General features: G+C 54.0%; 3 protein-coding genes across 3 annotated transcripts; 2 read left to right on the forward strand and 1 right to left on the reverse strand.

The window, feature by feature from the left end:
* Window positions 1–206: 206 nt before the first annotated feature.
* GCG54_00009955 (MMS19 nucleotide excision repair protein-like) lies at window positions 207–4,203 on the reverse strand (the record flags this gene model as incomplete). Its single annotated transcript, XM_045409891.1, has 6 exons — window positions 207–1,271; window positions 1,323–3,098; window positions 3,149–3,738; window positions 3,789–3,851; window positions 3,906–4,049; window positions 4,116–4,203. 6 exons carry the CDS (start codon window positions 4,201–4,203, stop codon window positions 207–209), a joined length of 3,726 nt encoding a protein of 1,241 aa, XP_045271428.1.
* Window positions 4,204–5,386: 1,183 nt separating this feature from the next.
* Window positions 5,387–6,629, forward strand: GCG54_00009956 (Methylenetetrahydrofolate dehydrogenase [NAD(+)]; the record flags this gene model as incomplete). Its single annotated transcript, XM_045409892.1, has 3 exons — window positions 5,387–5,619; window positions 5,749–6,481; window positions 6,537–6,629. Coding segments are annotated over 3 exons (1,059 nt in total), but the record flags the coding sequence as incomplete, so codon positions are not given.
* Window positions 6,630–11,584: 4,955 nt separating this feature from the next.
* Window positions 11,585–14,303, forward strand: GCG54_00009957 (uncharacterized protein; the record flags this gene model as incomplete). The annotated part of the gene is made up of 2 exons (XM_045409893.1): window positions 11,585–12,313; window positions 12,360–14,303. 2 exons carry the CDS (start codon window positions 11,585–11,587, stop codon window positions 14,301–14,303), a joined length of 2,673 nt encoding a protein of 890 aa, XP_045271430.1.
* Window positions 14,304–15,218: the final 915 nt, after the last annotated feature.

The following is a 15,218-nucleotide window of genomic DNA, read 5'->3' on the forward strand; positions in this document are numbered from 1 at the left end:
TCGTTCCGCAGCTGTGCAAATAGCGCTGGTTGACCCTGGTCTCATTATATATGGTTCTAATCTACTTGTGATTTAAGCCCCTGAACGCCTCGCCATGCCGGCATCCCCTCAATGACAACGTCTATATGCATATCCAGGCTGCGCCGTACACGCGTCTTTTCCAGCAGAACCCGCCCGCTTATCCAAATTACACTTCCAGTCTCTTCTTATTTGACCTCTGCCCAAGCCGCACGTGCAACGAGAGCAGCCTTCCGAACATCCCGCACTCGATCACCCGATGACTGTGACAGTACGCGACGGACATGTGCCGCAGAGTCAAGCAGATGACGGTCCTCGAACTGGGGAGGCAAAAGACCGAGGAGACGGACGACGAGATACCGGCATTGCGCCTGGCTGATGTCCGAATGGTCGAACGGCATATATCCGGCCGGCATCCAAGCTGAATCCTCGCTCTGGGAGCCGCCTCGGGTGTAGATAGAGATGCAAGCCTCGATGATGCTCTTAAGGAAAGGCTTGATGCGTTCAGGCGATCTCTGGGCGATCTCCTCCAAGACCTTGAGACCTGCTTGCACATCTCCACCAGAGGGCAGGTAGCGGACGGCGCAAAGCACAAGTCTCACCAGATCCTCTGTGTCGTCCTCGTAGATGTTGAAGGGCAGATGCTTGACAGCAGCAAGAACAGCAATGCTATAGTTTGCAGCCACCAGCATGTCCTCGGAACTATTGGAGCCAGCGGGCCAAGCCTTTGCCAGCATGGGCTTGACCAACTCGAAGTAAGCCCTCTGCAGCCACAAAGGTTTGGCTAGTCCATAGTAATCCTTTGCCAGACAGCCATAAGGAGAGAAAATGATCTCAAAGTTGCGGGCAAGAATGTGGCCAGTCTCCTTGTTGGCAGGGCCGAGCTGGATAGCCGAAAGAACCTGTTTAAAGGCATTGCCTGTGTACCTTCGAAGAACACCAGCAGCGATAGCATAGACAGGCCTTGCCAGGTTAGCCCGCGCCTGAGCCGGGGTTTCTCCTGGGATCCTCTTTGCCTCGTGCGCAAGGAAGCCAGTTTCGTTCTCCGATTCCTCTGACAGACTTCCATCGCCAACAACAAACTTCATCTGTTGCTCAATCATTGCCACTATCTCGCTCAGCTTCTCGACTGGATACTTGTTGGCAAGAATCGTCAGGATATGAGCGACAATGTGGCGTGAACGGGGCGAAGCTGAATGGTCGCGAGACAGTAGACCTGCAATCAGAATCTGGTGGGCTGTTCCTCTCTCGACCTGGGACGTATCAGTGCACCGTTTTCCAAAAGAAACTCGGAATAAACTTACCAAGCGTTGAATAGTTGTGGGATGCAGGGGCTGAACTATACCCAACGAGAGTACAACAGCACGGCCTTGACTGAAGCCACTAATAGGAAATTTGGGGGGATCACGCATGCTGTAAGATTTTGCTGGGCTAATAGTTCGCAGCATGGCATCTCGCAACTGAGCATTGGCCCAGGGGTGTGCATGAGTAGGGTCGCTGTGCAAGTATTCGTCATCCCCGCGGAAGAGAGTTACAACCTCTTCATTGAGGAGCAGCGCAGTCTGCTCCAGTTCATTCATTTCCCGAATGACAAAGGAGGCCATGGTGCTAATATAATGCAGATAACAGTCCTCAAAGTTGCGCGCGTCAGGGTCCTTGTTCACAAAATCGGTACTTAGCTCAAGGGACAGCTCAGTGTCATCTGCGTAGCTGACGATCCTCGTCGCCCTCCTGTAGAGTTGTCGTACCACAAACAAACTGGTCAGAGTAAAATCTCCATGGAGCTCATCGCTAGCGTTCTCCAGAGGTTGTTCTTTGCTGTCAACATCCATAGCATCAACAGCAGCAGCTGATTCGGAACTCTCGCCATCAACACGGGGCAGCTGGGGGTATCGAGCTGCCACATAGTTGACCCACGTCTCGGGGTGGAAGCGCTTATCCCTGAAGTTGAGGGCGCTGGATCGGGGAACGAGTGCATGGATAGCATCTCTGTGGTATCTCATCGTCATCTGAATCCCAGATGCGAATACTGACCAAACCTGGGGAGGTGCCTTGATGTCAAGCATAGACTGCAGGTTCTTCAACAGTACACCGAGTAGAAGGACGTAATTGCCCAATTTGTTTGCTTGGCTGGGTACCTGAGAGCAGCTGATGAACGCTAGCTTAGGAATGATCTGCTCAAGAGTTCCGATCAAGCCAGCGACCGACCTCTCAGGAGAAGCAATATACGGCTCGCATACTCTGAAGCTGTCCTCGACCAGTTTTTCCAGAGCTGGCGGGTAAGCTGTGGTTGCCCTCTGGAGAGCAAACACCGCTTCATCGGCTATGTTGGCCTGAAGCTCGTCTGTAGCGTATCTCTCTGGCGCCTTGAGGATCACACTTGCTAGATCATCGCAAATCTCGGAGAGAGTGGCCTCTGGGAGCATAGGCTGTGTGGACAATCCTGTCTGGGCGGCGCGCTGGCATACCATGAGGCCCATACCCTTGATAGCTTGCTGTCCGATGGCGGTTTCTTCCTTCTGTGCACCGTCTTGGATTGCTTGTTGAAAGGGAGGCAGATATGCCTGTTTGTAGAGGGGTGCAAGCATCGGCTCTGTTGCCTTGAAAGCAGCTGCGTCGTTAACGGACAGTTCCGCCCCACCACCGATAAGAGCTTGTCTCAATTCAAGGAGAGAATTGAGCAAAATCAACAGATTTTTGGTGTGTTCGGGTGACTTCGTGTGACGAAGATTGTCCTTGACATGGGTGATGGAGGGAGCGATCATAAGAGCAAACGCTGAGGGCTTCGCGCTGTGCACGCTGATAAGCAGTTTGCCTGAAGCTGCCGTGTATATCGGGTTGGCGAGGTCCTCCAAGCAGTCTCGCTGGACAGTCAGGGCGAAATCTCTCAGCTCGTCACCTGAGAGTCTCTTGGCAATGGTACGAATGACCTCGAGCGTAGCGTTGATCGTGTCCTCAATTTCTCCGTTGCGTACCTCGTACTTCAGACTGCCCCAGATCTTCTCAACAAAGGGCGTAATTCCTTGCTGGACATGCTCATACTTCACCAGGCAGGCGGTCAGCGTTTTGAGGATATCGACCTATATCACTGTCAGTTTAGCACGATCACACTCCCGAAATGGCTACTCACCTTGACATTCACAGTCACACTATCTCCTTGATCGAGCCTTCCGATTAGATACGGGATCGCCTTGCTTGCGACCCGATGGTGCGCAGAGAAACATTCTCGCAGTGCAGACTTGAGGTCATCTGCGGTGATACCAGATGGATGTTGCGATGCTCTCAGTGAGATTGGGAAATATGCTGAAAAAATACTGAAAATCTCGTCCACGAGCTCCTGTGTCGGAGAATAGTCGGCAAGGAATGTCTTAAGGATCTTGAACCAGATCATCAAGCATTTAGGATCTCTCTCGTTGCGGCAAAGCTGCAGGAGGTCCGTTATGAAGCCGGTAGTAGCGCCGTGCTGGTACTGTAACTCGTTTGCAACATCGGGGTTGATAACGAGATGGTCCAGGAGTTCATACACCGTGGCGCGAGTCTCTGCGATCTGATTTTTGAAGTCATCACCGAGACTGCAAATGGTCTGAATGATGTCGTTCCCTTTGGAGGGCTGAAATGCCTTCATACTGGTCGTTCGGTCGAGTGCTTTGGCGGCTGGCATAATGCCAGCTTTGTGATCGACCTTGAACATGCTACCAAAGAATGCAACAAGGAGATTCACTGCAATGACTTGTCAATGGAGATTCTCTTGTAAGAGAAATTTGATTCACCTTGATCTGCCTTCAGAAAGCTGGGGTCCAGATGTTCCAATGTCCCTGCCAGGAAGCCAAGGGCTAAATCAGGGTTAGTATTGGCCTACAGCGTACCACCGGGACGAGGGCTTTCACCTTTGGAGCGGGCAATGACATCGCCACTCGACTCTCCATCCTCGCCGTCTTCCATTTGGTCGGCATTGGCGTTGGGCATCCACGGCCTGATGGACTCGACCCATCTCGCCACAGGATTGCTGGGTCTAGGTGCTGATTGTATTGCTAGAACCAGGGGTCAGCACTCTGCCTGTCTAGGGGCCTTGGATCTCAACGTCTGATAGGGCGTACCTGAAGATGCGTCCTTGGTGATCGATGCATGCCTCTCAGGGTCGTCGCTAAGGACATACTCTAGTGCCAATTTCCTGAAATCTGCCATGATACCCAGCCTCTTCAGGCACTGTGTTGTTTGCGATGATGTCTCTGTCGAAGGTCCTAAGAGCAAGTGTATGGCTGAAAAGTTCGAGTGGTGTCTCGGCTGATGTTTTTTTGTAGTTGAAGAAGGGAAGTTGGTTGGGGGAAAAGTGAATAGTGAGATTGGGCTGTTGGAATCAAAATCAGAAGTTGCGATGCGCACCCGCACTTGGCTATGAAGTTCACCCCGCACCTGCTCAAAAAGGTGGCCGCTTTCAGGGGTTAGATACAAAACTTCAGATCTCTTCCATCTGATGATCCAAAATAGACCAGGTAGGGAGGCGCGGGTAGGATTTTTCAGTGCACCAACAGGAAGGCTTCAAAACTTTTCGTCAACCGATACTAACTTCACTTCACTGGCCGGCTTTCGGTGACAGGCTGTGAGATAATTACTCAGATGAGATGGTGGTGGGAGATATGCTTTAGGCAAGCGGTGTGTCTCTTATCAGGCTTATCGCGGCCTGGAGGAACCAATGTCCGATGACGGTGACTGTCCAGGATTAGCATGCCTTCTCCTTCTAGTCCTTCGTTTTCCAGGAGTTCTTTAGGTTTGAGTTGAGAGTGAATTGTGAAGATATTACTCATCTACATGAAATAAAAGAAATCTTTAAATATCATTTACCATCGTAGAATCTCTAGTCAATCTTGATAGCCCTTCATTTCCAAGTTGGAAATGAACAATTGTGACATTGCGCTAGTCCTGATTGGGCGGAGAGTCTATGGAGGGGTAAATTTCAGCGCAGGGGCCGCGGGGTCCTGCGCCAGTAAAGAAAAAAATTTGGAGGTCGAAGTCGGAGCCAGTGCCCCTCCAAAATACTCATAGCCGTCCACGGTCATTTTGCGGAACCATCTTTTTTCTCACTTCAACCGCGCCAATTTTGTCTTCTGGCCTCAAATCCTAGATCTGAGCCTCTCATTTCCTGTTCAATTGGCAGACCTCCCGCGCTTCTAGGCAGTCAGTTTCCCCTTTTCTCATTCGTCTTACCCCAATAATGCGGCATCGCGGGGTCCAAGATGGTGGGGCTTTCAAGACGGCAGTACTAATCCGGGGATAGAAGCCGATAGGCACTCACTCAACCTCCAGATAACGGAAGTGAGTGATACCAATGACACTGGGGAAGAGAGCCCTGGCTGACGCGTTGTGAAGGCATTCCAAGTCTCTCGGAGATCCAGACTCAGCCATGGCCTCCGAAGTCCCCAAGACGTGCAAGGTCATTCTGGCCGACACCATTGCCAAGAAGCTCCTGGCTGAGGTTCACGAGACCCTCGCCAAGGTCCAGGGCAGCGGCGTCTTCAAGCCCACCCTCGTTGCCTTCCTTGCCAACGACGACCCGGCTGCTCTCCAGTACGCCGAGTGGTCTCAGAAGACCTGCGTAGAGAAGTAGGCCAAGCCCTGCCATTGCCCGCAAAGATGGTCCTTTTCGTCTTTGCAGGAGAGAATTACACAAAACACGTATACACACAGAACATGAAGGGTGCAAAGGTGACTAACAAGAGCCTTTCCTTTCAGCGGCTTCAACTTTGACCTGCGTCGCGTCGACAAGGAGCAGCTCGAGGAGAAGATCCAGGAGGCCAACGAGGATGACAAGGTCGACGGCATCATCGTCTACTACCCCATTTTCCCCGGCAACCCCACGCACGACAAGTACATCCAGGAGACCGTCTCCCTGGCCAAGGACGTCGAGGGCCTCTGCCACAAGCACATCTACAACATGTACCACAACGTCCGCTTCCTCGATCCGCCCCAGAACCTGCGCAAGTCCATCCTGCCCTGCACGCCCCTCGCCGTCGTCAAGATCCTCGAGCACCTGCAGATCTACAACCCCATCCTCGCCCCGGGCAACCGCCTCTTCGGCAAGACCATCACCGTCATCAACCGTTCTGAGGTCAACGGCCGCCCGCTAGCCGCGCTGCTCGCCAACGACGGCGCCACCGTCTACTCCGTTGACATCACCGGCGTCCAGCTCTTCACCCGTGGCCAGGGCATTAAGCAGCCGCGTCATCAGGTCACCAACAAGGAGGGTTGGGGCCTCGAGGAGGTTCTCCCCATCAGCGATGTCATCATTGGCGGCGTCCCCGCCGAGAAGTACAAGATCAGCACGGATCTCATCCGCGAGGGTGCCGTGTGCATCAACTTCTCCTCGTTCCGCAACTTCGATGCCCCCACAGTCAAGGAGAAGGCCGCCATCTACGTCCCCTCCGTCGGTAAGGTGACGATTGCCTGCCTGCTGAGAAACCTGGTTGTAAGTGGCTGCCCTGCCCGATACAGATCAAGCGAGTTTACTGATTTTGCTGCAGCGCCTCATTGCCAATCGCCCGACGACCAAGGACAACGGCAGCGAGGACGCAAGCACCGCGCAAGCCAGAAGTGAGGCCTTCACCGAGGGTTAGATTTGAGAATTTTGAAATTGCACCGGAAGACCCCGCAAGGGAAGACAATATTGCGTAGAAAAAAGTTACACGGTTTGGACAAAAAAGGCATTTTGATTGTTTATACCTCGTTTGTCGTACGGGAGGATCACTGAGGCTTGCATTACGGGCGAAAATCAAACAAAAAGCATACAAGACATGGGTTAGCCGGAGATATTTCAACATAGAGCAAGACACGCACAGTCGTTTGTGTCGTTGTCAAAGGGATTGCTATTTTGCATTGAGATCCATCGGGTTTGCATGAGGGAGCCGAGTTAGACATCGTGTCATGAGTAGAGATACGGAATGCTTATTCCATGCAGCACTATGCGGAATCGACTGTCGGGGGTGATGATGTCTGTTCTGAGACGCAACCGAGCCGCAACCAAGCCGCAACCAGGCGGGCTGACACTCTCTTGTTGTCTACAGGCTTGCAGGCGATGAATCAGAAGGGAGTTGTCCAAGGCTCATGTGTACAGGAACAGGTTCACAAACAGCCCGCGAAGGCTACTCCAACGATCCGATCATTTACCGAGAGGTCTAGCATTGCGATTCCAGAAGGCAGGCTGCTGCATTTTGCGAACTACAGGCCGGACTGAGTTCGGAGAATAACAAGATCTTTAAATAAGCAGGGGCTCAGCCAAGGCAAGAACCAAGACCAAACGAGATAGGCGACGAGATCCGGGCGCAAGCCGCAACCGCCGGCGCGTGCCTTTGATGTGCTGGAAGACATAACGACGTCGCGATCTTTTGTGCGTCAACGCGGCACCGCTTCTGCGGGATCAGAGGACGATCAATCCGTGACTGAAAGACGGACAGTTCTGGGACTGCGCGGATGGGACGAGAGCCTGTTTCGGGACGGTGTTCGCGCGCGCTTCATCCTGAGTTTTCTCACATTTCCCCACGTCGGGCCGGAAGGGTGCGCCCACACTGGCATTGTCCAACAGTTTGAGCATTGCAAGGATGGCGCCGTCTGGGTGGGAATCGTGAGATCGCATCCGATTGCATGTGTAGATTGGTTCGGCATCGCAAATCAATGCGAGGAGCAGAAAATGACCAGATAAACGAGGTGCTAATGGGTATAGTCGATGAGTTAAGAGCCAATTCTGGTAGTCTGTAGCAGATTGACACCGCATAGCGTCATCGGATGAGTGATTGGGAATTGGAGGAACGGCAGGCCAAGAATGTGAGTTCGTAAGGTGACATTCGTATCTTGAATTATCCTCAAAGTTCAAGAAGTTCTTTGCTCATGCGAATGACGAATGGCGATTAGTGACTGGTGTCTCTGGCGCTTGTCTGGGCCTAGGCGCGTTACAGGCAAATTCCGCCAGGGTTGAATGCAACACAGTGCATCCAAGAGACGACCGCAAGCGACGGTGGTACCGAGGACAGCAACGAGGCGACATGTTTGCGAAGGAGCTGCAAATTGCGAAGCATTCCAGAAGGCTCGGGCACTTCGTCTCGGTTGCGTCGTTGATGGTGGTTTTATTGAAATGTAGCTCCACCAATGGCTGGGGACTTGGATGATTGTGTACAGTCGCAGCTCCAGACTGCTGGGAACCTACCTAGCACTTGTGAAGTCGACTGCCACGACCTTATGCGGCGCCCGCTCGCTGGCCACGAGTAGCCCGTCGGTTCGTCACATGCGGCCACCTCTTGGATTGCTGTGGTCCTTGCTGTGGTCGTTGAGTTGTGAGCGGTTAGTCTGCAGAGCGTGCGTAGTGCAGCGTCCACGTTGAACAAAGGGCCGAGAGCACTTCTGCCCATCTCCACAAGTCACGGGCGAGGTTGCGTTGAAGCTTATCCCCAAAGTTACCGCGCCAGGCCACCACCTTGGTCAGACATGTTCGTCTCGAGAATGAAATTGATTGGCGACGGCCGTGGAGCTGTGGATGGCACATTGGCCACGGATCACGGCGTTCAGTGTGGCTACGTATGGATGCCTGCTCGATCAGTGTAGCGTTTCCGTGAGAGCGTCCAGCGAAATTGGGGGCGTCCACTGAAGTGGTCCAGTGTTGGGTCTTGCTGCAGGCTGCCCTGGGAATCGTGAGGTCCATCAGGGTCTGCATGCGGAAGGCTGAGCAATTGCCGAAATCCGCCTTACAAGAGATGCTAAGACCCCACCGTGCGAGCGTCCAGTGCACGCGTCGTGCTGAGAGCTGAGAAGGGTTCTTTGAGGGAGAGGCGTTGGAAAATGACAGTTTGCTGCTGAATTCGGGCGCGCCACGCCTCCGATGAGATTCAATTCAGGGCTGCACCGACTTTGGTTGGAACTTGGAACGGTTTCTTTCGTCTCCCCCCAATGAAGCCCGTCGCTTGAGCTGTCCTCCCGGCGCGGAGCACACCCGCTGGCCAGTGCTCGAGGAACACTTGAACCGGGGCTCTGCTTTTAATTAGCTTCGAGCTTGGGGTCCAATCAGGGCAGCTCTCAAACAAGTCCTTGGAGGATGGTGCATGCAGGGCAGAGGCTCCGATGTCCAGGGCTTGCAGAAAGAAACACCACGCTCTACGGCGGGCTGCCGCTTGGCCCAACGCAGGCTAGACTGCTCAGGAACCCAGAACACTCAACCCATGCGATGATATCGTCTTGCATCGGTGGTGGCTTCCGAGTGGGAAAGGACAGGCACAGGCACTCACTCACTTCTCAGCACCTGCCCTGCAGCAGGCCCTAGGTCCCCCTCCATGTGCGCAACCATGCAGCAAGCCACTGCAGCCAAGGGTGCCGTCCAGGGGGGGACCGGCCCAGAACCAGGATCCGCGAACAAGGACTCTTGCTTTTGGATTGGAGCGAGAAATTTGAAAATTTTACGAACGGAAAGGGTTGCCAGACATGGGGAATGCCTGTCGAGCCAACGGGGAGGGAACCTGGGAATTAATAACTAACGGCACGAAGATGATGACTTGATGAAGCGAGAGAAAGAGAGAGAGAGAGAGACGGACAGACAGACACGACAGAGGAGAGACTCCTTACAGCCTACTAGATATTAATGCTATCAAAAGCGTGCATAGGCAGCGACACGGGTACCTTTACCTGCATGTGCGGCACGGCGGTACGCGACCTGGGCATAACACGCGAAAGAAGAGCCCCTTTCGACACGCAGGGAACGTCTGTCGTTGTAAGGTAAGCTAAGTTAGGTACCGCACCGCACCGCAGTAAGTGCTCAACTGTCGATTTGCTGCTGCTGCTTGAGCCGTGCGTGTCGGGTCCTGTCGTGTGTCATTCATCACTTGCCTTATTCAATCGGCCTTCCGTCGATCCTTCCCAAAGTCAGAGAGCCTTCTCGGCAGTCACCCATCGCACTTGAACTCGCACTCGCGCACCCACGAACACTTTTCGCGGTCTTTCCGGCATGGTCTAGCCTTCGCCAATCACCTCCGTCAAGCGTCAAGTCCGTCTGTCTGTCACGCCCGTCCGCTCCTACCTATTATCTCCCACCAACCCGACGGGACCTAACAAAGTCAGGTACCTTACCGACCTACCTACCTTCATACTCCTCCACGCGTTAAGGTACGGATACATCTGCACCTTCAACTGCCGCCGCAGGTCTCCAACGTCTGCAGCTCTCGAGCCCTTCTGCGGTCCTGCACTCGCTCATCCTTTGCTCTTCACTGGCGACTTGTGCCCTCGAACCCTGGGCTGCTCATCTCCCGCAGCCTGTCATCTTATCTTCCTGGCCCAGGGCCGCCAGCCGAGATCAGCTTGCGAAAGCAACCCGGGAACAATCGTCTGTCCACCACCAACTTCACCCTTTCACACCTTCGCCTGCCTGCCACTTGTCTATTCGTATTTCTCGCCTGCGCTTTGGTTTGCAGTTTGCGCAGTTGCGTTGCTCCTCGCTACTGCTACTGCACCTCAGCGAGAGACAAGAACAGCCTCCAAAGCCGCCGGCTGCATGTCTCACGGCCTCCTACCTGTCTTGATTGGTCGTGTAACCACGTCATTTTAGACATCCTGCTGGATCCCGTTGCCTCTCCGCGTCCTCCACCGCCAGCTGCAACCCCTTAAACTCGTGGCCGTCGCAACGCAGCCAGCCAGACAGACAGCAGTCACCTACCTCACGCCGCATACAAACGGCCAGCCAGCTTTGGAATAATTCAAAAGAGGAGGGAAAGAAGGGGCCAATCGCCAGATTCGTCGACGTCAACCGCGCCTGGCCGTTTGTTTCCTGGGAATCGAATCCTCGATCGAGCGCTGAGCAGCACCGAAAGCTTCTCAATCCGGCCGCCTCCCCGAACCCGGCAGCTCGTTTGTGCTTGCTTTGCGCATGCATACGCCCCAACCCCCAACGAACGACGTCTTTGCTACTGCAAACGGTCTTTTCGTCGTTAATCCGCCTTCCACCTGGAGCGCCCAGCATATCTACGACACCACCATTTCGCATATCTAAAATCGGGCCCCGGACCTACTTACTTGGCCCTGCCAAACGACTCGATCTCCGCCCATTTTACTCGACATCTGCACGTTGCCTTTGAGCCTGTCTGCCCGTCATCTTCCGCGACGGGCTTGGGCCGTTTTTAGTTCCATCTGCTGGCACTGCAGCAAACTTGATATCTGCAGTTATCCCCGAGGAAACGGAAACCCGATCAGTCTTATTCCATCCGAATCCACGACCGGACGGCCCACGGACCTGGCTGGACTTTGGGGGATCGGTTGAACCTTGCCCGAAACTTTGCTCAAATGCATTCGTCTCATCCGGAGTTCGTATACCAAGAATAATCACTCCATTGAGTTTCTTGCGTGCGCCACGAAGGCAGGACTCGTCGGTTAATTACAGTCAGCCCGCCCTGTTGGTTGGCGTCCGACTCGTTTCCCGTCCCACGAATCCACGGCCACTGTAACGACAATCAACGCCCGCGATCCAGGTAAACCGACGCGCGGGAGGCTACACCGCGGGACCTGAATCGCTTGCAAAACTTGGCCAACCCAGTCCGCAACCATGGCGACGCAAGCTATTCACGCTCCCGCTCACAGCGGCCATGCTCATTCAAGCTCCACCTCGTCGTACCCCCCGCAGCCCGCCTCTCCTACTTTGACAAACCCGGACATGATTCTTCCCGACTATGATTGCCCTTCTTCCCCCGACCGGTCGCATTCGCCTCTGATGATGTGGAAGAACTCGCAAGCTGTCGACTTGAACATGCAATTCCAATTCCCTCCAAGTGCATACGTCGCCGGCCCCATTACCCCCGCGACACCAATCATCTATGGCAACGGCACCATGCTGTCAGATATCGGGGAGGTAACTGAGGCCGAGAGCACGCCGGGTAAGACCTCACGTCCATCCTCTATGATCTGGACAGGGCGCGTCAGCCGGATTCCCGACGAGCGATTCCCCTCGCCGACGAAAGCGTTCGAGAGCATCAAGCAGCGGGCGCGCGCGCACGAGCGACGATCCTCGGTCGAGTCCACGAGCACGATCACTACTACACAAGACCACAACGTGTTCGCCGACTTTGACGACACTGTCAGCGTAGATGATAGTAACTTCCAAGGCGACGATGAGGAGAGCGTCGCGGAGTCGTACACAGATGATGTGTCCGTTCACAAGGCCCATGCCATCTCTCAACCTACAAGGACATCTCTTAATGATCCAAATAGGTACTCAACCGCATTGATAAGCCGAAGGGCTGAGCAGATTCTTGCAAATGCCAAGCGTAGACTCACTGTAAGTGCCCTCGCGAGTATTGATCGGGCTCGACTGACACAGATAGACGATGGAGGGTAACTTGTCGAGAGCACGAAGCTCGCTGAGCATTTCAACACCCTCGATGTCTTCATTCGACGGCACCGGCTCCACACCGTCCCCGCCGATGATGCGATCTACTTCTTCCGCGACATCCCCGAGCTCTGCGCATGGGCACGCCCGAATGATGAGCGATTCCTCTATCAACACTGAGTTGGTGAACTCTGGTACTGTCCCGAGGAGGTCTGCCAGTGCAATGGGTGCTGCTGGAGGTTACCGGCAGCCTATTTCTACGCGCAAGATCACCCATGATGCGGCTACGCTTGAGCGCTTGAACTCTGGGCGGGATAATCAGCCGCGTTACAAGGTGGCTCAGGAAATTGGCTTAGACACTCTAGGTGAGGATGAGGTATCCACGGAATTCCATTCCGGAAGCGACAGCACCACCAAGCGAGACAGTCTTCTAGGTCCTGCTCTGGGCGGCCCCACGAAGCCACCATTGACACGCTCTGCGTCGGCAGCGCAAATGCGCGATCTGAAGGATCAAGTGCTAGATCTTAAAGGCAAGATTTCATCATTGAGAGAACAGGCACGAGTGGATACCATGCGCCGACGCAGCCTTCAGAGCTTGCGAACCCCCAGTCCCTTTACTCACGCCCAGGTTGACCAATGGTATGCCGGTTCTCAAAAGCAGTCTCCGACCGAGCCACTCACTGCGACATCGGAATTGGCTCCATGGCATGAAGAACACGCGCCTAACGTCGACAGCGAGATACGGACGAAAGAGACAGAGGCGACCCTCGAGGGGCCTGTTGAAGGACCCATTGAGGGACCCATTGAGCACACCCTTGAGGACACCGCAGAGGAGCTTTCAATCAAGGATGATGAGTCGGTTGTTGGAGACTACGAAGCGGCGCAAGAGGCGGTTCGCCAAGAGGAGCGCCAGAAGGCCCTCGATGCGATGGAAGCAAACGCCCACGTCGAGCCTGACGATGACATTTCCGATATGCATACCGAGGACGGCTTTGAGGACAGTGTGCAGGTACAGGAAGAAGACGGATATGAGAGCGAGAGTGGAGACTCTCTGTACCACGACACATACCAAACTCCTGTGTCACATGAAGACCGAGAGGATGCATTCGACTACGAGCACTTCTTCCTTCACAGCGCCATGGGCACCATCAGCCAACAGCGGATGGCTCGACAGGGAAGCCGCCGCGGAAGTTTCAGTTCTGAGGACTCTGTTGAAACTACCCGGGGACCCATCACCTCCGACGAGTCGATCCGGCCCAAGCTCCACAACAGGCGAGGTAGCGGCGACACGACATCGACCATGGATTCCTTCGCGACGGCCAACTCAGGCCGAGCCAGTCGAGTGAGCGCCAGTGGTAATGAGGAAGACGTGAGACAGGGCGTTCTCACACCTCCCAGTGTAAGCCCTATCAGCGAGCGTACAGAGAGCCCCCCAACTGCCAAACGATCTGTTGTGGGTAGCATCAACGGCGGCGATGTGCTTGAACAGATGCGAACCAGGGCGCGCGCGGGCTCCATCGCTTACCGTCGCCCCATGAGCACTCAGGCCACGATGGGTCACCGGCCATCGACTGCGTCTTTCGATTCAACTGGGACTAATCGAAGCTTCCCGTTGGTTGGCAAGGCCCGTGTCAGCGTTGGTGGGGTCCTCACGCCACAGGGCTCTCCCGAACTGGAACTGCGAACCATTTCGGATGCTATCATGAGCGAGACGGCCAGCATCTGCGACAAGGAGAGCGTTGGAGGGCCGGACCAGCTTGCGCCTATGAATCAGCTCGCCAAGGAGGACCAAATTTTGGTCGAACGCTTTGTGGCAAGCCTGGGACGTTGCGTCCTCGGTTTGAGCGAGTCTGGCAAGGCATCGGCAGAGAGCCGGATGTACAGGAGGCGCCTCGACACGGCGCGCAAGATTTTGGAGGGCATGGGTGAAACTTCATGAGGGGGGTCTTCTTTTGTTCAAACACTATGTTTGGGGTATCTGGGTAACCACACAGCGGTAGGGCCGCATGGCGCGGCTACAGTGAATTGGTCAGGACATTGACATTTGGCGCGTCAAAACGAATAACTGATAATGTCAAATGAAAAAAGGCGGGAGGCTGCGGTTGAGAAGGGGTTGCCTGTGTGGTGGATGCTTCCACACTTGGCGCTGATTCATACGATTCCGTTTTCCTAGATTCGATACCCTTCTTGTACTTTTTTTTTTTTTTTTTTTTNTTTTTTTTTTTTTTTTTTTCCTTTATCTCTCACGGCTGTGCATAAGCCATATTTTCTCTTCTTGTACCCCATTTTCCATCACAGATGGCGACACACACATTTCCTTTGTTTAAGAGACAGTCTATGGCTGAGGGGTTGAACACCAGTGCTGGGAACGTGTATCAAGTTTTGGTGTGGGCGATTGTCATCGACAACAGCGCAATTTGCAATACATGTTTTGGCAGTTTTCTGCCGGAAATTAGATGACGTCTTCACATGTGATGCATGGTGCTGCTACGACATTCGAGGCCTCTGGGGAATGTGTTGGGGAAGAGGCGATGGATCCGAGACCCGTGCGGAGAATGGCGAATTAAGAAGCATGTGCTAGCCAGTGAGGGATGTTTCGGTACTCAGAGAGACATCTTCAAGATGTGCCGCAGAAGCCTCTTGCCGGTGTAAACACACCCTCCTGGCTTCGATGGGAGATGGAGCATCGAGCCTGGGGAGAAGACTGGGATCATTATCGTCAGGTCGAAGCTGAAGCTGAAGCTATGTAAGCTACGACATAGCTTGAGCACAAGCCCATCAACATGACATATGAAAGTTTATGTCTGCGTGCAACGTGACGAGTTTGCCGCTGTTTTGTTTACAAGGCATATTG

Source organism: Colletotrichum gloeosporioides, assembly GCF_011800055.1.
Source record: "Colletotrichum gloeosporioides strain Lc1 chromosome Unknown consensus_1, whole genome shotgun sequence".
NCBI lineage: Eukaryota > Fungi > Ascomycota > Sordariomycetes > Glomerellales > Glomerellaceae > Colletotrichum > Colletotrichum gloeosporioides.